The sequence below is a fragment of the Lagopus leucura genome, unplaced genomic scaffold, assembly GCF_019238085.1.
Source record: "Lagopus leucura isolate 7727_CA_CO unplaced genomic scaffold, USGS_WTPT01 Super-Scaffold_100015, whole genome shotgun sequence".
NCBI classification, from domain to species: domain Eukaryota; kingdom Metazoa; phylum Chordata; class Aves; order Galliformes; family Phasianidae; genus Lagopus; species Lagopus leucura.
The window spans coordinates 6,605,361-6,629,080 of record NW_024962269.1 but is presented as its reverse complement, the minus strand read 5'-3'; the positions used below and the strand labels follow the sequence as shown (position 1 = coordinate 6,629,080).

The following is a 23,720-nucleotide window of genomic DNA, read 5'->3' as shown; positions in this document are numbered from 1 at the left end:
GATCGTGAAAAACATATGCATTTAAGCAAGTGTAACGTGCATATCAGTGTACAAACAGAAAGATTTTCTGTTTGCAGTGAAGTCTGAGTTTGCTATCAGTTCTTAACTTCTAATTCCATTTGTCATATTTTTTGTCAAATTGCTATTCAAACTAAGTTTTCAACTAATAATTCTCTTTAATGTTACCCTCTCATTTGAGTTCTGAGAGTCTGGATAGTTGGGCATTTATTGCTTGTGCTAATGTTGGTCAAACGATATAGGAATTTAGAAACCTTTATCTTCTTAGACTTATTAAAGAGGACAAGGAATCACAAGCTGTCATTACTTTATGACTAAAAATCTAATAATGACACCTCAAAAATATTACATTTAAAGTCACTGTAGTTAGAAAAATAACAAAACTTTTGCTTTGTTCCATGCTTCTGTTTTCCATGAATTTAGTTTCATACAGTTAAGAATTTGGCTAAGCGTGTGAGGCAGATGGTTCCAGTAGTTATTTCCTGTTTGTAGGACAGATCCATCTTAGTTCCTTCACAATTTCATCATAATTTTTAACAGTGCTGTCTCTCAACCTTTCTTCTTGCAGAGTCTGGTCAGATACTGCCTTTTACATGTTTGACAGGAAATAAATAAGAGCTCCCAGAGATTTGTAATTTATTTGTTTATTGTGCATCTACACTCCTTTTCCAGTGCTGAAATCCAAGGATGTATTGCACAAATATATGCAGTGTATTGTGGTCATCCTAGTAATGTTGCCTTAGTTCACATCAGTGCAGTCACGCTCCAGTCCCACTTGACAGCATTTGGAGTATTGCTGTGTCAGCAATTCACCTCTGTTTCACTTAACCAGATCAGTAGTACCCAGCCATTCAAATAGGAAAGGTAGCACATGTTCTGCTGGTGGAGGGAAGGGTTGTACTATGCAGCCATTTGTCATTCATGGGCCTATTGGCAGCAGATACAGTGCTTCCCACAAAAATCAGGCTTCCTGTGCATGGGAACCCCCAGGGACTTAAAGCACAAATTTTCCTAAGGGAGAAATTGACTGGTAATAAGTTTAATATTGAGCTAGGAGTGGCAGCCTGTTTCTGGCTTTCATTTTTGCAGAGGAATGGATGTGGGATTGAAGCACACATATATAATACGCAGAAAATGCAAAGAGAACCAAGAGGAATGTAGGGGGACAAACGGACTGCAAGAAAAATTACTTCTGGGAGTGGTGTGTTCCTAGCAGAATATTTATTCAGTCCTGCAACTCATTTCAGGATTACTATCAGTGAAATTTCTGGTCCCAGGAATGGGCTGTCTGCAAAACTGCAAATAGTTCCGGGGCATAGATTGAGTATTCATGAAAGGTACTGAACAGCAGTCTTGTATACCATTTTAGTATTTTCTTTTTCTGACTTTTTTCACTTGTAGCTAGCTAATCCCATGTTATTTTGCTGCTTTACCTAGGATGATTGCCTCTTAAAGGTTTGGTATCCTATAACTGGTTGGAAGTCATCTCTTCTGCCCCAAGAGAATGAAGAGAAGAAGAAATGCTCAGGGGTTGTCAACTTCTCATTTGCCTATTTAGCTCATCCTCGAGCAGTGACAGGATTTTCATGGCGTAATATTAGCAAGTACATGCCCAGGTTTGAAAGATTTAATTTTTAAGACAAGCAACAAACCAGCAAGCAAATATTTGACCAAACTGTTACGGCTTTTTGTATTGTTTTGTTTTTTAACACACTGCTTAAAGTTTGGCCATGAGCATGGTTCAGTTTCACTACTTATGCTTTGAAGAAATTGAACATATCCAGCATATACGAAGACATCCGTTCCTTATTACAACAATTATAGTCATGTTAATAGGAGAGATTCATTCTAAAATATGGTCTGAGCTTCTCAAGTTCTGCCAGACATTGTGACATTGGAAATAAAACTTATTCTTTGAACAGTTAGCACTGAGTAAGATTTTTTCTGAACCTTGTTGTATATGCTGCTGTTTAATTCATTGTTTGATTCGCTTGTCAGGATTTAGTAAAAATGTATGTATTCTTCACATTATCCAGCAAAAAAATAACTTCAACAGTTCCATAACTGCAGTTTTATAATAACTGTTGCATTTATCAAATAATAACCACCCCATGTTCACATGCACTTTTGCTAATAATTTATGAGTTTATCTGTCAGCATGTTGAAAATCCCTACTGTTATAAAACCTTTAGTTTTATAACATACAAACCTTTGTAATATATAAACCTTTAGTTTAGAGGGAGAGGTAGGAATTCGGAGGAAGTAGCAATGACTGCTAAATATTTGTGTGTTCTTCTGATTTTTGTTGTGTCTTTAATCACAATTTATCTATGTTGAGTAATATTTTTGATATGCTTCTCTTTAGGGGTTTAGTCTGCAATGTGTTACTCACATCATGTCTCGATGGCATCTGTCGACTGTGGGCAGAGACACTGTTACCAGAAGATACTCTTCTGGGTGAGCAGATATGTGAAACTAGCACTTCCAGCATTAGCAGCACCATTTCTCAATCTGGAAAGCACAAAGACAGAATACAGCATGCACTAGAGGTACAATACTTGTCAATTTTGTATTTCAGAATTGTTAAAACTTGTAAACATTTATTAGAAAATTTAAACTATGCAGAACTCTAAGACTGTGTATTATTTAATTCTTGCAAGTGTAGCAGAATAGTCTGCATTATTTATAGATGTATATTATTAATCACTGAAGAAATAAGGTTCTGTTCTGCACCTAAACTACATCTTCTTAAATTTCAGTCTACTTTTTCCATAGCTAACTAAAAGGGTTGAGGAGAGAGCATGACTAATATGGAATAGTAAGAAGGTTTCATTTTGACTGCGTCTGAAAGTGTGTAGATAAAAATAAACAGTAGAAGCAGTAAATACACTTTACTTTAGGCATCTGAGTAGATAATTGCATTTCCAGAATTATAAAAATGTGAGGCTCTAAGTTTCAGTAGCAGTCACATGCAGTATATTATGTTTACAGGAAAAGAAAACCTGTCAGTGTGAAAACAAAACCAAACAAAAGCACCACTCTTTTGTAGAATAGAACAATCAGGTGAAGTTCTTACTTCTTACATATCATGACTGACAATACCCAGAGAGGGTGGAACCAGCTATGTTTCAGGCTATTGAATAAGCTGCAGTCTCCATGTACTCTCACTAATTTTTAGTTGCATAAAAGTAATTCATTATAAAATTGCTTTATAACTGTTTCTGCTTTTAGACTGTAATAATCTTTTTCATGATTGTTACACAAAATAGTTGGATTTTTTTTTGTCTTTGAAGCAGATAATGTAAGGACCTTTCTGGAGACTGCTAAAAGAACTCCGTCTTCAGTCAGAACTGATACACATGAGCTTGATTAATCTCCTTTGAAATGAACTTCAAGTAATCTTTTTGAAATTAGTCTTCACTTCTTAGGGAGAAGGAAATTTTACAGCTTCACGTTTTACATAAATATTTATATCTTAATTTTCTTATTGTTTCTTAAATTGTTTTTTCTAACTGTACCAGACAATTCACCACTTGAAAAATATGAGAAAAGGACAAAGGAGGTCTTCCGTTCTTGTTACCCACACAGATGTGTTGCCAGATCAGCAGGGTACTCATGAAGTTCAGCGTCACATTTCACATCACGCAAATGCACTCGGTCACTTCCACATAGCAGCAAGCATCAACCCTAATACAGGTAAAATGCAACCATTTATCAAATTGTTAATAGTAGATTTGAACAAAATGGAAGAAATAAACAGAGGGGTCTGAGGTCCGTGTTCTTTGCTATGCATCTTTGAATACAAGGTATTCATAGAGAGAATATTATTTCATAACTGGTTTTTTTTTTTTTTTGCATAGAATTATGTAAACAAATCGGTCTGAATATTTTAATTACTTATTAATTTTTTCCTAAAAAAATCAGACAGACAGAATGGTTGTGGTTGAAAGAGACCTCTGGAGATAATCTTGTCCAATGCCTCTGCTTAAGCAGGGTCATCTACAGCCAGTTGCCCAAAACTTTCAGCATTCTTAAAATCCAAATTAAATTTATTTTTGCATATCAGAAGTAAAAGAAATTTCACAATCTAAATTTCAAGCCTGCTTCATGCTTGATTGTTGGATTTAGGGAGGCAACAGTATATGAAGGAAGTATTTTAACTACAGAATATACAGAATGAAGAAAAGTTGTACAATATTTTTTTAAGGATAAAACCACTTTGTTTTTTGTAGAAGAAAAAGATTAAAGATACTACTTTACCTAAAGTCCATAGGTGAAGTGACAGCACTGCAACTTATGAAACAATTAAGCAATTAGAGCTAGTAAATACCATTTACTATTCTCATCACAATTTGTTAGTTCATTAATGATAAACTGTATTTTTATTGTTTTTAATTCATATGTAGGAACTTGACCTGAATCTTACTTTTCCTAAACTTAGAGGCAAAATTATGTTCTACCAAGAATGAATTAAATGTTCAATCAAGAAATCTGTTTATAATATAAGTATATATACATTTATATAGATTTAAGATACAGCTTTTTGATTTATTTACAACAATCCACAGATATTCCATCTGTTTTGGCTGGAACAGCTTTTAATACAGATGAAGGCAATGGAGGTTTCGTCGTTCACTGGTTGAATAATAAGGAATTTAATTTTACATCATCTATTGAAGTATTTATGCAGCATCTAAGAAAACTTTCTGAACAACAACTAGAAGAAGATTTTGATAATGCTGAGGTTGAAGACCAAGAAGAAATAGAAGAAAAAGAGAGAGGTTTGCGCATGAAATTGGATCACGGTTAGTAGCCTTGAGATCTATAGCACAAGAATAATTTTGAAACACATTTATTTAGTGCAGTAATTGATGCAAATATTTAGCACGAGAATCAGAAGTTATATTTTGTTATTAACCTAAAATAAATAGATAGAGCTACAATTTTGCCTCCTCAAATAATCAGGTGGCATGAAAAACTTAATGATATATTCCCTATTGGAAGACAATAATGATTTATTCAGTGAAAAAAAAAGGTTGCTTTGTTTTTCATATCTGTTTTGGAAATGCTTTATGGTTAGGAAATAAAGACTAAGACTTGCTCTTGATTTACCATACAGTCTGATTGTCAGTAATGAATAATGATTTGATGGCAAGCTTTAAGGAGGGTTGGACATTGTTCCACTTGAATGAAACTGCACTCTATCCAGTGTAAGCTTTGTGTCTTACACCTTACAGCATCCAGTGATCCCAGTTGTAGCTGTTCACAAAGGAACAGAGGGACATATTGTGAAATTAATTTTTGAAAACATGTCCTGCTGGAAAGACTTCACATTGCTGAGAGAATGTCACTTTTCCAGGAAATGTATTCCTTCAATTTTATTAAAGATTACAAACCCTATTTCATTTAAAATTCCAAAAATTTATTTTCCCTTGTTTCCTCACAGTTAAGAATAACGAATTACCTGACTAATAATGTACTAATAAAAACTTTTCTGCCTAAACAAGTAAGAGTTAATACTGAGGGTATTAACTAATGGGTATACTGAGGGTATAAACTAATAATGAAATATTGTCATTTATAATTCTTGGGTTCTTAAAATCTAGGTTAGTGCAATTTATTTTGTCATAATTCTGACTGCACATGCTACTTCATCAATGATCATATACCACATAGTTCATGATAACATTTTAAACAGAAATAAATATACTAAACCAGCATTAATACTAAATATCTGTTTTTATGTAATTGAACAGAATAATCGTAGTCAGGATAAGATTCTAAGTATCTCAATTTTGATGACTGTGTTCATTATTACTAATTAGGAGCAATAAATGGAGAGTTCTACAGACAGATATTTCTACCCTCAGTTTGCATGAATATTCTTATGAGGTAGTGCTGTCAACAGATTTTAAAATGTTTTCTTGTTTGGAATAGAAACAATGGTAGGAAAATATTTGAAATGGATAAAACACATTTCTGTTGCAGACTTGTCTATAGATAGAGAATCAGAGACAGGGACTGGTACAGGCTCTTCAGAACATGAAGATGGAGAACGAGAGGGAAGCCCCAAAACATCTCTAGGAGGAAGCCTGCGGATGCCTCTTCCAACAGTTTTGTTAGATCGGAAAATTGAGTTGCTGCTGACTGAATGGAACAGAAATCCAGATATGCTTTTTACCATTCATCCTGTCGATGGTACCTTTCTGCTATGGCACGTGAAGTATTTAGATGAATACACGCCAGGCATCTTTCGCCAAGTTCAGGTGTTGTATATTTGAAATTGGTTTATTACTTATGATCCTAATGAAGTCATTGTGTTCCTGCTATTTAAATCTGGTCATCAGAATGAACTTATAAGCATTTCCTGTGACATCTAACATGTATTTGGACTTGCACTGTGTTGTTATATTCTAATATTTTATTTTTTTTTCCCTTCCAGGTTTCATTTTCTTCTAGGATTCCTGTTGCATTTCCATCAGGAGATGCTAGTTCCCTTAGCAAAAATATTATGATGTATGCTTGCCCTGTCTTATTAAAAGATACCAGTAATGCTGTACATCAGAAGACAATGGACTTTTCAGATAAAACTCTAGAGAATAGAGGACCAGGCTTTACCCAGAGCAGTACAAACGTGAATATAATTTCTCCCATAGTAATGATGATTTCCAAGCATATAGATGGCTCTCTAAATCAGTGGGCAGTTACTTTTGCTGATAAATCAGCTTTCACTACTGTGCTAACTGTATCACATAAATTTAGGTACTGTGGGCACCGTTTTCATCTTAATGATCTAGCTTGCCATTCTGTTTTACCATTACTGTTAACATCTTCTCATCATAATGCTCTATTAACTCCGGAATCAGACAGTTCTCACGGCTCTGACAGAATAAGCAGAGTAATGGATCCTAGTAAACATCTGAAAGGTTCTTCTCGGCAACAGCTTAAAAATGCAGCAACTCGTACATTTCATGACCCAAATGCAATCTACAGCGAGCTGATTCTGTGGCGCGTAGACCCAATAGGACCTTTGTCATACACTGGAGGAGTGTCTGAGTTGGCCCGAATTAACTCTCTTCATACTTCTGCTTTCTCCAATGTAGCCTGGCTTCCCACACTCATTCCCAGCTATTGCCTTGGTAAGTACTCTTAGCATGATGCCATGTAAAATTAACACCAGTAGCCTTAGAATTTATTTTTAAAAATAAGTTACTGTTATATTTGGAATTTTGTACTTCTCAGCAGTTTCCTTGTATTGTGCCATGGGCATTCTTACTCCATTTGAGGCTAAGCTACTTCAAATTAGCGTAGTTTGTGTGGGCTAAGAGTTTGTAGTTACTATGGATCAGCTGATAGGCAGCAATTTCTTTGTTAGACTTAATAATAACTCTCATAACAGGACAAGGTGATCCCACTGCTCAGTATGTTAGGCAACCTTAAATCAACTACACTTTACAAAACTGCAAACGCTATTTTTTCAGAGGTCAGGATGTACAACATCAGATGCAATGCCCTGGGGGAAGTTTTTGTATAAAATTTTGATGCTCTCTGTTACATTTAAGAAAATTGTTGCTAGAAATGTTAATCTACTCTGTCACTTAGATGTTTATTTTTAATTATAAAAATGCTGTTGTAATAGTGGTTGTCTTTGTGGACAGTACTAAAAAATGTAAATTGTGAATGTAACATTATTCAAGTTTAAACTAATAACACTAGGATACTTTATTACAGTAAGGCCAGACTGACCTTGGCAATTCTTAAATGGGTATCAAAGGCACTGAACAACCTCAAAAATACTAAGTATGCTTAATAAATGCATAACTTTTCTTTGATTTAAAAAAAAAAAAAACTTTAATCACATAGTACAGTTTTTTGCTGTCTCGGTCTGCAAAGCTGCTATTCTGAACAGTTTACCTTAGACTACTTTAAATCATCTCCAATAACCTAGGGAAGGTAGAGTTCCAAGCACCTCCTCAGAGGTTCTCTTTGACAGCGAAGAGAACACAATCATTTTAAGGAATGGCAGTATTCTGTTAGGCAAACTATGAATTATGTTTATATACAAAAGTGAATCTCACTTAAATATTTCAACTTTTATGAGAAATCTTGGTTAAATAAATGAGCAGAAACTTACCCTGAAGACTTAATATTGGTGTTTTAATCCACATAATTACTTGGGTTTGTTTCACTTCAATATTTTATAACAGTTATTGTTAAAAACATTCAGATATTGTGAAGTGGAATATAAATGACTACCTGAGACTATTTGATGCCCTTTTTTTTCTTTAACTCTACAATTTCTTTTTTTCTACTAGGTACGTATTGCAACTCTGCCAGCGCTTGTTTTGTTGCATCTGATGGCAAAAACCTGAGGCTCTACCAAGCTGTTGTAGATGCAAGAAAGCTTCTGGATGAGCTATCTGACCCAGAATCATCTGTAAGTTTTATGTAGTGATGGCTTGAAATGTTAAAAATAGAAGTAGTTAAGGTAACATTTTTTTCCCCTCCAGTGGTTTGTCTTCATTTATTTGTGCGCATCAAGTTTCGTGTTGTTGCACATATAAGGCCTTAATTTTTAGTTTGTGTAATTACATATGTTTTGTAAATGTCTATAAACATTAGCAGACAGCAATTTTATGCATTACTACTAAAAATGGTTAACAGGGAAATTTTAGCAAGAGAGGGAAAGAAAAATGGGATTTCTTTCTTTGTCTTCTCAGAAGAGGGGAGTCAGGAGCAGCTAGGCAGGTAAAGAGGGAAGAGCAAGACCTACATGCACACACTTAATGTTGATATAGGAGGGAATCAGGGCAAGTTATTGTTAATAATTAATAACTCATATTTTTTGTTCTTTTATCTTTCTTTCCTATGACTTCAAGCAAAGTAAAAACTGCCCTTCTCATTGTTACTGAATAAACAAGCACATTTTTCCTGTTTCCATTTTTCTGTTATTTTATAAGCTATCCTGTAAAAATATCAGCTGTCAGTATTCTGATCAGTCTGACCAACCTGTTGGAGGAGTAATGAATGTGAATGCTCCAGCAACGACCTAGAGTGCATTCAGTTTATATATAGCCTGAATTGATTGATTTTTTTTTCTTTTAAATTTCATTGTTGTGACAAAACCTGAAGCTTTAAACAAAAGTGAAATGGTATATTTGAGTTCTCTGTGTTACAGATACTGAGTTATGTTATTATGAAAGGATAAATCTTAAAATAAACAACATTTTCTTTCCATATAAATTGGTATGTTATCCCCGTGAACAGTTTCAGACTCAAAGTGCAAATGTTCTGATAAGCACATTATTCATAACTGCCAAAATGAAAACAGGAAGAAGCCTAAGAAGCCTATTAACTATTCATGGCAACAACAACAACAAAAACAACAATCATTTTATTGTAAATGGTTGCAATTTCCTTTGTCTGAAGAGAAAATCTACTAACTCATCTCATTTTGCTTTGTTTCAGAAACTGATCGGGGAAGTGTTTAACATTGTGAGCCAACAATCTACTGCTCGACCTGGATGCATTATTGAACTTGATGCAATAACTAACAAAGTAAATAATTCATTAATTCCGTAGGATATCACATGAAGGTGTTTGATAGCTTTGTACGCTAATTAACCTAACATATTGAAAAGACACAAAAGAAATGACATTTCTCTATGGTGATAATGGCAGTGATGAATTTCCATGAATGTTGAGACACCTTTCAGGACCTTTCAGAACACTTTCAGGAGACAACTTTTAGCTGCTTGGATCTCAAAGTCCATTGCCATAGAGTGTAACAATATTTTCTAGGCACGAATCTTGTTTAAAATAAACTTGACCGAAGACTGGTTTATCTCCATCATGATTTAAAGGAAAAAAATAACAGTCACTGTCAGAAACTCAGCATAACATAGGGACAAATAACAACATCGAAAGATTAAAAATAGAGCTTAAGTCTTTTAAAATGTAGGAATCATATAGGACATAGTTGGTACTCACAGAAGTTACTGTGCTGGTTTCTTTAGGTAGTAGCCTTTTTAGGTAGTGACTTTTTTTTTATTTTTATTTTTTATCATGTTTTACTTAGAGATATAGGTATATTTGACAAATGTGAACAAGCATTTATCTGTTCTTCAATATTTCTTTCTCTATTCTTCTATGTCTTTTAACTATTAATCATATGGGACCTTTAACTCAGGTGTACAAAATATTTTTTCTAATATTTTTGTCGATTTTTTTATGAAATGATATGTGGAACACAGGAAAGGACTGTGAACCATCTTTATGATATAAGAAACAGTTTTTCTCAAGACTTCTGTTGAAAGACAATATCAAGACATCCTGGTTACCTTTAATGTTTTCTATTTCTCTTAGCTCCTTAGCTTCTAACCTCCCTTGTCACCTGAGCAGTATAAAGCTTAACTAGCATTCTTGGATCTTATCAATACCTACAGAAATAGTAAATAGGATAATTAGGTTTTCATTTGTCACTTTGCTAGTTTTTAAAAAATGAATGTAAACATCAGTACATCTGTTCAAGAGAAAGGTGAGGCTGGAACTAGGAAGAACTTTAGAATTGAAAAGGCAGCAACAAGCTCTGGAGAGAGAGGTCCTCTTCTATGAAAAGACATTGAATCCAGGTTTCTTAGAGAGCATCCTGATCACAATGGTGACTGCAGGCTTTCCCATAACACAAATGTTGTGTAACCTCTCACTACCTCCTTTGTTCCTAGCCACCGTTGTAATGGCATCTGATGAAGCTCTAAGAAAAACACCTTTTATATTGAGTGACTTAGCTCTTGCTAATTTCATCTAGTAGGATTTTAAGAATACCTGTATGGAGGAAGATGCCATTCCGTAGTTCTCTGGAAAAAGAAGATATTCAGGAATGTGAAAATTTTGCCATCGTTGTCTGGCAGACACATTTTCTTTGTCTGCAGGAAATGTTTTCAGTCCCAGCAGCCTCCCTTGTAGAGGGGTAGAGGTACTGCAAAGAAATATCTTACTGTCAGGAACAACAGCTATTGAGATATGAGAGGAGGAGTATCTGAGGTTCTTTCCCTTTTTTAGCAGATTTCTTAATTCATTGCAGTCATCTTCCCACTGAAGAGGAGTAGTAGAAGTCTCAGATATTTTACTATGGTCATTTATTCATCATCTAAAGAAATAAAAATCATCTTTAAATAGTTGCAGTAAAAATATTATTACAGAATTAGTCTAGCATGGTAGATCTCAGTAAAATTGTTTGAATATGCAAACAATAGGTTCTAGAACATGCAAGTTTCAATGTACAGATGAAAATGTTTTTCTAATAGAAAATGATTTTCATCATTATTATTTTTCATCATTTTGTATAATCTGAGTATTGATAAGGAGGGATCACTTTATAATGATGAAAATCATTTTCTACTAGAAAAACATTTTCATCTTTATAAAGTGATCCCTCCTTATCAATACTCAGATTATACAAAATAAGTATTTTAGTACAAAATGTTGTTAAACATTAATTCTGAAAGCATTACTACTGCTCAATATTTCAGTGTGGCTCAAATACTCAATTGCTTCATGTCTTTCAAGAAGACTTCATTTTGGGATACAAACCACAAAAGGAAGATGTGGAAGAGAAGGAAACAGAGATATTTTTCCAGCCATCACAAGGTATAGCATAAAAATAAGTACTACGAAGTAGGTACCAAAACTGTTCTTGAACAGTATTAAAATTTAGCAGGCATATGCTAGATTCAATTTAAGGAGAATCTGTTGAATTCAGTGAAATGTGTGAACTGATGCTGCTTATATAAATCATTGCCTACATGGTAACAGTATTAAGTAAAATTATTCTATTTGCTTAGAGTAAAATGTTTTAACTTGTATGACAAGGTCCATTTTTCAAAATGCTGTATCTTTTAAAATCCATACGAAGTAGAACAGAAGTCTGTTTCCTGAATTAATATGTAGTTACAAGTGATAAGATGAACATACCTATCTTCATAGTTAATCCTATAGAAAATAACTGGGAATTTAGTAGTAGATTTAAAAGAAAAAAAGTTAGAATGCAGGCTTGTAGGGAAAAGAGCTTTTATAATATAGCAGAGTAGTTCAAACTGACTGAGAAGGCAAATGCATTTAATTAATCAAAAATATTCAGGCTGGCTGCAAGTTAGTCTCTCCATTTCTTCTATAAATCTGAGCAAACAAAATACTGATTTAAATGTTGTTACTAGTATTGAGCATTTTATAATCAATTTCAAGGAGGAATTTTTTTTTTTTTTGTATCAGTGTTCTTTTATCAATTGTAAATTTCATGACAGTTCATCAATGTTTTTAAATTACAGGATATCGTCCACCGCCTTTTTCAGAGAAGTTCTACTTGGTAGTAATTGAAAAAGACAGCACTGGCTGTTCTGTTCTTCAGATGTGGCATCTTCATCTCAAATCTGTGCAAGCTTGTTTAGGCGAGTATTTTCTTATAGGTGAATGTTTTAAATATCATGACGTGTCATGAATTTGAAGCTTGTCATTTTAGAAGCAGTAGGAGTAAGATTCCATGCAAACACTGGTTGTGTTCTGTACTACTGACAATATAAAAATATGTTGAAATAATAAGTAACGTATCATTGAATTCTTTATTTTAAATTGCCAGTATTTCAGAATGTTATGGATGTCTTATAATGAGCATAAAATTATTTGCAATAAAACTAAAGCAGCCAACATATAAAATTATTTTCTGCATAACCAAAGCACAACTAAGAAAAACGTGTGATTGTAACATATTCATGCTTTGTTCTAACATATAAACAGGTTTTTTTTAACTGTTTTCAATGACTTTTTTTTTTCCAATATAGCAAAACCAACTGAAACTGCTTTATCAGAGAACAAGCTTAGCATACCTGAGCAGAAGACTGTAGATTCTTCTCCAGATTTATCACCTGGCGTGAGTCCCATTCCACGATCTTCATCAATTGCTAATCTTCAGACTGCTAGTAAACTCATTCTGAGCTCCAGACTTGTGTACAGCCAACCACTGGATCTTCCTGTTGGCGTAGAAGTAATAAGAGCAACTCCTTCAGCAGGTAAATTTAACATTTTTTTTCTATTTAATTGATCTACTGTTTACCACCAGGTTTATAGGATAGTAACCCTAACCCTATCACTCTCTTAATTGAATGATAAAGGAAATGTAGAACTAAAAAGACTCTCTCACCTCTATGTCCATATCTCTCGAATCCAAAATGTCTTGTTTCTCATCATCTCTTCTTTAAATGTATCAAGTCCCCCAAATCAAAGCTACTTGTAAAACTTATTGTTCAAATGCTTGGAGATTTAACTCCTAGACTTAGTTTATTAATGAACAATTCATATCCACTTTGTCCCCTGTCAGCATTGATCTGATGAGTATTTTTTGGGGTTTTTTTGTAAACTTTGTGTACTTACCTCCTTTATTTGTCTCTCTCTTCTTCTTTTCAAGATACTTTTAAGTACTATTGTGCTCCCCATAGGTTTCATTTCTGAATGCTACACAAGCCTAATCTTAATGTCCTTCAACTCATCTTATTAAAGCTTTGTATTCCCCTCATTATTCTAGCAATCATTTTCTTAATTAGTTGAGTTAAATTTTATCATCTTTAAGTAGTCCTGCAACTGGCAGATGACAAGTAATGCCCAGGCTACTAACACTGTCACTGATCTTAAAACATTTGTTTTTATCTAACTCCAAATTAGAAAAATAAAACCAGATCAAAAAGTGCTTTGTTAGTAGTGACAACATTGTGGCTATCTTTTATAGTCATATGACTTTTGTTACTATTAGCAATTATGTCTGTTCTAATTTCAGGTCACTTGAGCTCTTCCTCAATATACCCAGTCTGCCTTGCACCTTATTTGATAGTAACATCGTGTTCAGACAACAGAGTGCGTTTCTGGAGGTGTACTGTAGAGATAGATCTAAACAGCAAAAATGAAGAAAGGGAAACATATCATTGGAGAAAATGGCCTTTAATGAATGATGAAGGAGAAGATAACAGCAGTACTGTCACCATAGTAGGAAGGCCAGTTGCTGTTAGTTGTTCTTACACAGGACGTCTTGCAGTAGCTTACAAACAGCCTGTACAGCATAATGGTTATGTTTCAAAAGAATTTTCCATGCATGTTTGTATACTTGAGTGTGAGTCTACAGGAGGATCGGAATGGGTTTTGGAACAGACAATTCATCTAGATGACTTAGTTAAAGTTGGAAGTGTGCTTGATTCAAGGGTCAGTGTAGATAGCAATTTGTTTGTTTACAGTAAATCAGACACATGTCTGAATAAAGACAAATACCTAGTGCCCAATATCAAGCATTTGGTGCATTTGGATTGGGTATCAAAAGAAGACGGTTCACATATATTGACAGTTGGAGTTGGTGCCAATATTTTCATGTATGGGAGACTTTCAGGAATTGTAACAGATCAAGCAAGCAGCAAAGAAGGTGTAGCTGTTATTACTTTACCGCTAGGTGGTAGCATAAAACAAGGTATAAAGTCAAAGTGGGTTTTGCTTAGATCAATTGATTTGGTATCATCTGTAGATGGCACTCCTTCACTGCCTGTTTCTCTCTCCTGGGTGAGAGATGGTATACTGGTGGTGGGCATGGACTGTGAAATGCACGTTTACGCACAGTGGAAACACACTGTCAAGTTTGGTGATGGTGAAAGTGATGTTTTTACTTCTGAAGATTTGGCAACTCAAGATCCACTCAAAACAAGCTTGATATCAAAGAAGACTAGTATAATTGATGGGGCAGGTATTGTGGATGACGTTTTCGGCACTCCAACTGTAATTCAAGATGGAGGCCTTTTTGAAGCTGCTCATGTACTTTCACCTACTCTCCCTCAGTATCATCCAACTCAGCTATTGGAACTTATGGATCTGGGTAAAGTTCGCCGAGCCAAAGCCATTCTATCACATTTAGTTAAATGTATTGCAGGAGAAGTTGCAATAGTAAAAGACACAGAAGCTGGAGAAGGCAGTGGTCCTAAACGCCATCTTTCTCGCACCATTAGTGTAAGTGGCAGTACTGCAAAGGATACCATCACAGCTGGAAAAGATGGCACTCGAGACTACACAGAGATAGACTCTATTCCTCCACTGCCACTTTACGCGCTTCTTGCTGCAGATCAAGATGCAACTTATGTTTCTGAAGAAACTTCTAAAATACCCCAGGGCTCTGAAGAAGACGCTAAAAAAAAAACAGAGGACCAGTACTCAGATCTGTTTCAGATTCAGCCTGTTACAACTGATGACTTCATTGATTTTGAGCCTGAAAAGAGGGAGAGTAAATCTAAAGTTATTAATCTCTCACAGTATGGTCCAACTTACTTTGGCCGAGAACACGCCAGCGTCCTTTCAAGCCACCTGATGCACTCAAGTCTGCCAGGCCTCACTCGTCTAGAGCAGATGTTCCTTGTAGCTTTGGCAGACACTGTGGCCACAACAAGCACCGAACTAGATGAGAACAGAGATAAGAATTACTCAGGTTAGTAACTGGCATATTATTGAATTAACATTCATGGTCTTCCTAGCTAAGGGAATTTTAGTCTTTGAGTATTTGGGGATTACAAAGCTGAAATCTAGTATCAGTTATTCAGATTTGATACGGCAAAGAAAGGAATACTTAAATACAAATCTCTATATTTCATGCACAATACTTTGTCTCATAGAGCAAATTTAGAAAGATGCATTCATTAGATACTGCACACAGTAAGTTATATGCATTCCTTTAAATCATATACATGCCCTGTGTAGTCAGTGCCATATTCAAAAGTCAGTGTTTTATGTTTTACAGGAAGAGATACCTTGGATGAATGTGGCTTACGATATTTGTTGGCTATGCGCTTGCACACCTGCCTTCTGACATCACTCCCACCACTATATCGAGTTCAGCTACTTCACCAAGGTAAGTTTTAGAATGTGGTATTACTTTCATTTGATCCAGCTGAGCTGACAGGATAACAGCTATTCTTTGAAGCCCCTTTATTTGCGAAGTGCATGTTCCCCTGCATGCACTGCACGTAGAGAAAATACAGAGCTCTAGAACAGAAGCCAGATTCTGTGCCATTCCATTTGAGCACGAACAATTTCTCCAAACAGATGATGTACTGATTGATTATATGTTGCTTTGTTTATGTTGGAGGAATGAAAGTATTGCTTTATGGAAGCATGGTTTTTATCTCCCCTATAAGATAATTTTATCATTTTCATCACAGGTGGTTTTTTTTCTTTGCTCAATCTGAGTAAGTGAAATACACAACAGGAAAGAAAAGCAGTTACCACCTCAACAGTGTACAGAAAGTTTTCTGGCCCAGAATGAGTCTGCCTCTGAGATAATGTTTTCCTGCTGTTTTACACCATATAAAACTGTAGTATGTATATGATTGGGGTGCTGGAAAAGAATAGAAGCATTGAAGAGAGGACATATACTGGGAGATGTTTTGACTTCACCTTGAACAGCTCTACTTCCTGTCAACAAACATCCCTCTCTACCAACACTCTTTGCAGAGGTTCCATTTTGCATCTCTGATGTATTCCATTTGTTTATTAATGACTATTAATCTTCTGAATCTTATTATCTTACTGTTTAGGCCTATCTACTTGTCATTTTGCATGGGCTTTTCATTCTGAGGCTGAGGAGGAGCTGATCAACATGATCCCTGCTATCCAGAAGGGAGACCCACAGTGGTCTGAATTAAGAGCTATGGGTATAGGTTGGTGGGTCAGGAATATCAACACTCTCCGAAGATGCATTGAAAAGGTAATCTAATTGCTTATAAATTATAATTATATGCTGTTAGATATGCCTTAACAAAAAAGGTAACTTGTGCAGACTCTCTTGTACTCCAGACCAGCTGGAAGGCTAACTGCTTTTTTTTTTACATAGCCCGCTTCCAAATAGCAGTACTGTCAGACCATGTTGGCAGTTCTGGCTTATAAATCAGCAGTATCATGCGATATGTTTGAGCTAGGAAAAAGCCATTTTTGAAGCATTTAATCTTTTCCCCTATATTTTATAGTATGTTTAACATGGCATTACTCTATTTTGTGGAGTCATTTCTTTTTAGATATATGGCAGCACATATCAGTAGATTAAACAAGGAATTGTATTTTGAGTTCAGATGTGGGTCTTATTTAAGAAATAACTATTTCTAACACAAAGTAGTGTCAGATCTCATTTTCATGCCGTTTTTATGGGAGCTCTAATAGTAGATAACATGCAGTATGTGCTTCAATATTATTTTATAATGTTTCCCGTAGGTACCAATGAGATTTAAATTCTTACTTTAATAAAAATTTCAGCTTTCTTACCAAGTTTGATGGATTTGATTTATTACTACTCCTTGCTTTGAATTACAACAAATAATGTAGCCTTTCAGATGTTTGTGCAACAGAAATATCCGATAGTTTACTGAATTTCTAAGTCATGTGTTGTGAAACTAAATTAGTCGTCCAAATCTGATGCGATTCCATCTCTTGAGTCCTACACAGAAAAACGCCCAGAATGGTCACTAAGGAAATATTTGTATTAGCTTGCAAATTTGGAAATAATTGGTCACAAGAAGAACTTCACCCAATACTATGAGCTACTGTAACTTTTGAGAAAAATATTTTTATTTGCACAGCTGTAACATCCTGCTGAGGAGGGGCATCAATATGTGCAGTAGTGCTGTTTTTTCTGAACCACAGGAACATTAACAGTGTAATGAGCTGTTGTCCCCTGTCAATAAATTAATTCCTGCAAGTCATTCAGAAAAAAATTACTGTTGCTTTCTATAAATAATGCAGTCACCCAGAGCATCCTCCCAGCAGAGAACATATGTTCTTAAGCTAAAAGCAAGCTTTCTATTTTCACTAGTAATAGTAGGTTTTGCTTACTACAGGTTGCAAAAGCTTCATTCCAGAGGAACAATGATGCCTTAGATGCTGCACTTTTTTACCTTGCTATGAAGAAAAAGGCAGTGGTGTGGGGTCTATTTAGGTGAGTTCTGACTATAAGTTTGATTAAATTATATTTGAAGCAGGAATGCAAAACAGAACTCATTCAGGATTAGAGTTTAATTGGTGCTGTTCAAGTGACTGTATCCTAAGTCTATGTAATAAAAACTTGTGTACCTTGCATTTCTTTATGCAGGTCTCAGCATGATGAAAAGATGACTGCTTTCTTCAGCCACAACTTCAGTGAAGACAGATGGCGAAAAGCTGCTTTAAAAAATGCTTTTGCTCTGTTGGGAAAACAGCGCTTTGAACAATCAGCTGCATTCTTCTTGCTAGCAGGTTCACTGAAAGATGCTATAGAGGTATTAATTTTTGAGAAATTAAATTTTAGTTTCTAGTCTAAACTACGGAACTACATCCTTAAAAGCTAATCAGCTGATCTTTTTGTAAAGTGTGGAAGCAGAAAGGGTATGTCTACACATGGAAGCCTGTAGACATGGCATTTACCTCCACACTACTGTGAAAAAAAAACTTGGAATCTGATCTGAAGACCAGAATGAATGTTCAGATACGAGTCCTCGGTGGAAGGACTCTTGAGAAAGCAATCATGACCCTGCTGGTGAAGCTTTGTTTTGCTTGTTGTAGCACTCTGTTCAGCTTCTAGCTACTCTGCATTCCCTACTGTTAGAACATCAAGTAAAACACAAAGAATCAAAACAAACAAACAAAGATCTTCTGAAGGATCCATTTTTAGTGGAGTTGTGGTGTGGAACTGCCGAAAGGAAGGTGAAAGTTCTCAGCAAGGTCATAATTTTAGCAGCATATCTTAGGAGAGAAGGGAATTAGATAACTTTTACTTATCTTGCCTGTTTTATGCAGTGTGTCTTTACCTGAGAATGTAAAGGCTCAAAAACATTATTCTGCAGATGAGTCAGTGGATGAAAATCTTACCAGTTATGTACAAACATTAAAGTTGGAAGCTAGGTTTATTCCACTAGCTAAAACATCCTTATATTGCTATCTGATATATTGTTTTTTGACATGATGTACTGAGGCATACTATAATCGCTACAATAGAAGTACACCTCTTTCCAAACATGGAAGAAAATATGGCACTTATAAATATCTCAACATACTTTTGATTCAAAGATTAACATATACTTTAAAGATCAGATATCATGAGGAAAAAAATGTATTGTATAAAAAATTATTGTGTAAACATGTTGCTGTTCACTGTCATTTAAAAAAAAAAAAAAAAACATTCTCTCAAAAGAGACCTTTTCCCCCACTTATTATCACAGGTGTGCCTGGAGAAAATGGAAGACATCCAATTGGCTATGGTTATTGCTCGCTTATACGAATCAGAGTTTGAAACCTCTGTCACATACACCTCCATTCTTTATGAAAAGATTTTGGGTTGCCATAAGGATGGTACTGGGTTCAGCTGTACTAAATTGCATTCTGATCCCTTTCTGAGAAGTATTGCTTACTGGATAATGAAAGATTACACTAGAGCACTGGACACTTTGTTGGAGCAAACACCTAAAGATGATGATGAAAACCCAGGTAAGGAAAAAAAAATTGTCTGCTGGATCAAACTCTCTATGACATAGTAGAGAAGGGGTAAAGTTTTCTGTTTATGTATGCAGTCCCTTCTCTTGAGATGCTATGATGCTGAAATTATTAACAGGCTTATGTACTAGCCCACTCAATTTCTTATGGTAAAAATATTTTTTTCCAGTTTCTTCCACAGGCTTCTCTCCAGCGTCCAGTACTGAGCTTAGTTCTAATAAGCTCAGATAAAGTCTAATAAGTCAGATAAACTCTGGAGGGCCTAACTTTTTCTTACTTTTTCCTACAATACCTCTCTTCTTCTTAATGGTGGCTAATTTTTATTCTAATCAACTTCAGACTCGCATTCTTGCTTCTAGGAATTAGCAGTTCTCAAAAGCAGGGCTTCCTATGCAATCTCTTGCTAGATTAACGTTAAATGATGGAGAATTGGATGCACTGGTTTCTGTAGTATGTTCCCTGCATGAGTTAAATCTACCTGGCTGGTCTTCTCAGCTTATTTTAGGCTTAGCTGGTGAAACAGTAACAAAGCAGATGTGAGAGCTTCATGTTTCCACTCATCTGGCTTACATCTTTAATGTTTTTGTGGGGAATAAGTAATTCTTTTGCTTTGTTTTGGCAACTAGACTGTCTTTGTTTTTGCATTTTGAATCTTTGTAATGCAGGAAATGCTGCAAATCGGAGTAACACGTGAAATCCATTGTCAATAAACGTCTCATCTGTTTAATTCCCTAGTTATTGTCAAGTCATGCAATCCTGTGGTATTCAGTTTTTACAATTATCTTCGGACCCATCCTTTGCTGATCCGAAGATACTTCAGCTCACCAGAAGGGACTTTGGCCACCTTAGGTCTAAAAACTGAGAAAAGTTTTGTTGATAAAATTAATCTTATAGAAAGAAAATTATTCTTCACTACTGCAAATGCTCACTTTAAAGTGGGTTGTCCTGTGCTAGCTCTTGAAGTTCTTTCCAAAATCCCAAAAGTAAGAAAAAAATCTGCTGTAGCTACAGAGAAAGATGCATCTAGTCCTCCAATGCAGGCTGGTGTTTCAGATTCCAAAGCCTTAAGGGATGGTGCTGGAAGCGGTGATATAGACTGGTCAAAGCCAATTTCAGCTTCCTTTGCTTTGGAGGATACTGCTGAGTCTTCAACACAATTTGATTGGAGTCAACCAGCAGTAAAATTTGATGATGAGCCTCTTACTCTTGATTGGGGTGAAGACAAAAATGAATCAGATGAAGAAGACAAGGATGTTGGTATAATTATGAAAAATTCGAAATCTGCTTCCAAGAGTGAAGAACAAGATGAAACCCCAGACAGTAACGTCCCACAGACACTACATGGAGAGATTTCTGATGTTGGAGACACTGAGGTTGATGTTATTGCTGAACAACTGAAGTTCAGAGCCTGTTTGAAGATCCTAATGACTGAACTGAGGACTTTGGCTACAGGTTATGAAGTAGATGGAGGAAAGCTCAGGTTTCAGCTGTACAACTGGCTTGAAAAAGAGATTGCTGCCATGCATGAAATATGCAACCATGAAGCAGGTGGCAAAGACTACTGTAAAACATACACCAAAGTAAATGGGGATCTACTTGATCATGAGAATGTTATGGATAAGCCAGACATTGGTTCCTATGAACGGCACCAGATAGAAAGGCGTAGGTTACAGGCAAAACGAGAACACGCTGAAAGACGAAAGTGGTGGCTGCAGAAGAACCAAGCTCTTCTACGAGTATTTCTGAGTTATTGTAGTCTCCATGGGGCACAAGGAGGTGGTTTAGCATCTGTGAGAATGGAGCTGAAATTTTTGCTGCAAGAGTCACAGCAGGTAAAACAAATTCAGCTGATTTGTATTTACGAGTCTGAACAGTTCTAGTCTGTCAATTTTATCAAATGCTTAAATTTGTACCTTAAGCTAAACAATTCTGATGTTCTTGAGGCAAGAACTTACTATTCTAGCTTGCTGTGCATCCGCATCCTGGCTATTTGGTTCTTCAGAATCTGCCGGAGGATTAGGCTACCTGTAATTATATAAATATTGCTCTATGTACTACAGACTTAAATGTATATTGAAATTATAGTTTCGATCACTATATTTTGGGTATCCATATAACAAGTTAAATTCAGATTAAGTATGATAAAATCTCTTTCCCTACATCACTGCACGTCATGCAAGGAGCTGTAAAGAATAGAGTCTTAGTCAGCGTACTGCTCCCTTTTCTGTATTATGGCATTTTCTACAGTAAATGTAAGTGACTGATCAGAGCAAATCCTCTGACTTGGAATAAATCACGGAAGTAGCTCCAGTCCCAGAACTTACTTTTAACATCCATCCTTGTGAAATCTTGTCTGTACTGAGTAGACAGCAGTAGAAGAGAATAAATAATCCTGGGAAAAAAAAAAAGAAAAAAAAAGTAAATTACTGTTTTATTATTATTTTTTTCTCAAAGTAATCATCTTAAGTGCAATCTTTTCTTTTAAACAGGAAACTACTGTAAAACAGCTTCAGTCTCCACTTCCATTGCCCACAACACTACCATTGCTATCTGCAAGCATAGCATCCACAAAAACTGTGATAGCTAATCCTGTGCTGTATTTAAACAACCACATCCATGATATTCTTTACACAATTGTGCAGATGAAATCACCACCACATCCTAATGTTGAAGATGTCAAGGTAATGAAATCAGGTTGTAAGAAATGCTGACTGTTTACGAAATGGTGAGAATACACTAAAATTGTGTTTGATTTTCAACAATATTGAAATATTGTTATTCTTTATTGTTATTTATTGTTTTCTATTATTATTTTATTTTTATCTTATCTATTATTTATCTTTATTATTATTTATTTTATTATTTATTTATAATTATTTATTATTATTTATTGTTATTCTATTATTATTCTTTTAGAAAGAAGGTCACAATATTGACCTTCTTTCTAAAATCTAGAGAATTGAAAATGGTAGTCAACCAACCACTTGATTTCAGACACCTTTTGGAATCTCCTTAGTTCCCTTTCATCCAAATAATTCAGTCATTCTTGAGAAGCTGTTCTAAATTTAGATGTTCACTAAAGCACTGAATTGTTACTCTTACATCACGATCATATATGTTAACTATCATCATCTTGGTCAAATCTGGTGGGAAGATTAATGAAAGTAGAGGTGGAAGCTATGAGGTACATTGTAACCTTCTGTTTATACCGTAGTTATAAATCTTAGTCCAGCGTGGATTGTACTGATTTCCATGTAATTGTGATTAATTACTTTATCTGGCCCCATATCCTAGAGTAAATAAATTCTGTTCATAAAATAGAGGGGATTGGGGAAACATATTTCCTGAGACTATACAACAGTTAATTAGTAAAAATCTAGATCATTGGTTTGTACATTTTTATCAGTATTCACATTCATTAAATTTCACTTAAATTTCTATTGAGTAAATGAAAGTAGGTGAAAGCTATGAAACTAAGTGGACCGTCCCATTGGTAGTTAGTTACCAATTTGTAAACTGCAACCCACGCTCATTTACTTCTTTACATTAGTTGGCTCCTTTTCCATCCTGCACTATGCCACATTAAGTATCATTCTTATTCTAAAAACTCTTATTCCACACGCATTTTCCTTTAAAAGGAAAGTCAGAAAGAACTGACACTTCCTAACTGTAAATCAACTATTTAGATAACTTGTATCTTTAACCTGAGGTATGGCATCTCATTAAATAGAGAGACAGGAGGAGATGGAAATGAGCAGAATGTTAAAAAGCATTCATGTTTTTTAACTGTTGGCAGTACCATTTTCAACACAGTTTGGCCTCCATCAGTCTTTCCAAGAAATCCTTGCATTTCTTCTTCTAGGAAATGGAGTGTTTCTGCTGCATTGTAAGCTCATAATAGTAATATTCTTGTTACTGGGAGAGTCCTGAAAAATTTTAAGCACGTAAATGAGGTGAAAAAGCTATTATAAATAATTAAATGATGATTACACAAACTTCTGTATCATGCATATAAAGCAAATACTACTATAATGAGTTATGATGTTATATTATATTGTTTCCAGGAACCAATCAGACTATAGAAATCACTGTTAGAACAGGACTTAATCACTTCTTCAGTATACTCACCCTGTGAGAGGTCTGTATTAGAGTAATTTTTTAATTACTATTTC

At 35.1% G+C, this 23,720-nt stretch overlaps 1 protein-coding gene and 1 long non-coding RNA gene across 7 annotated transcripts in view; one reads left to right on the top strand and one right to left on the bottom strand.

Annotated features, from left to right (window-relative positions):
* Positions 1–23,720, top strand: part of DMXL2 (Dmx like 2) — a 51,100-nt gene that overhangs the window by 10,725 nt on the left and 16,655 nt on the right. For both annotated transcript variants that reach the window (XM_042876095.1, XM_042876093.1), the window contains exons 7-25: positions 1,456–1,634; positions 2,384–2,567; positions 3,540–3,714; positions 4,587–4,823; positions 6,007–6,284; positions 6,461–7,157; positions 8,334–8,455; positions 9,487–9,576; positions 11,550–11,667; positions 12,345–12,464; positions 12,855–13,082; positions 13,844–15,523; positions 15,833–15,943; positions 16,629–16,798; positions 17,922–18,019; positions 18,173–18,338; positions 19,278–19,542; positions 20,284–21,380; positions 22,038–22,229. In XM_042876095.1, coding sequence (XP_042732029.1) covers positions 1,456–1,634; positions 2,384–2,567; positions 3,540–3,714; positions 4,587–4,823; positions 6,007–6,284; positions 6,461–7,157; positions 8,334–8,455; positions 9,487–9,576; positions 11,550–11,667; positions 12,345–12,464; positions 12,855–13,082; positions 13,844–15,523; positions 15,833–15,943; positions 16,629–16,798; positions 17,922–18,019; positions 18,173–18,338; positions 19,278–19,542; positions 20,284–21,380; positions 22,038–22,229 — 6,207 coding nt within the window. The remainder of the gene's footprint in view (positions 1–1,455; positions 1,635–2,383; positions 2,568–3,539; positions 3,715–4,586; positions 4,824–6,006; positions 6,285–6,460; positions 7,158–8,333; positions 8,456–9,486; positions 9,577–11,549; positions 11,668–12,344; positions 12,465–12,854; positions 13,083–13,843; positions 15,524–15,832; positions 15,944–16,628; positions 16,799–17,921; positions 18,020–18,172; positions 18,339–19,277; positions 19,543–20,283; positions 21,381–22,037; positions 22,230–23,720) is intronic.
* LOC122182632 overlaps positions 1–23,720 on the bottom strand; it is a 34,813-nt gene that overhangs the window by 10,395 nt on the left and 698 nt on the right. For all 5 annotated transcript variants that reach the window (XR_006179889.1, XR_006179886.1, XR_006179887.1 and 2 more), the window contains exons 2-9: positions 23,348–23,474; positions 21,873–21,940; positions 18,154–18,263; positions 15,367–15,492; positions 12,900–13,043; positions 10,843–10,996; positions 3,603–3,705; positions 2,411–2,529 (exon numbers count right to left, since the gene is read on the bottom strand). This is a non-coding gene — a long non-coding RNA (uncharacterized LOC122182632). The remainder of the gene's footprint in view (positions 1–2,410; positions 2,530–3,602; positions 3,706–10,842; positions 10,997–12,899; positions 13,044–15,366; positions 15,493–18,153; positions 18,264–21,872; positions 21,941–23,347; positions 23,475–23,720) is intronic.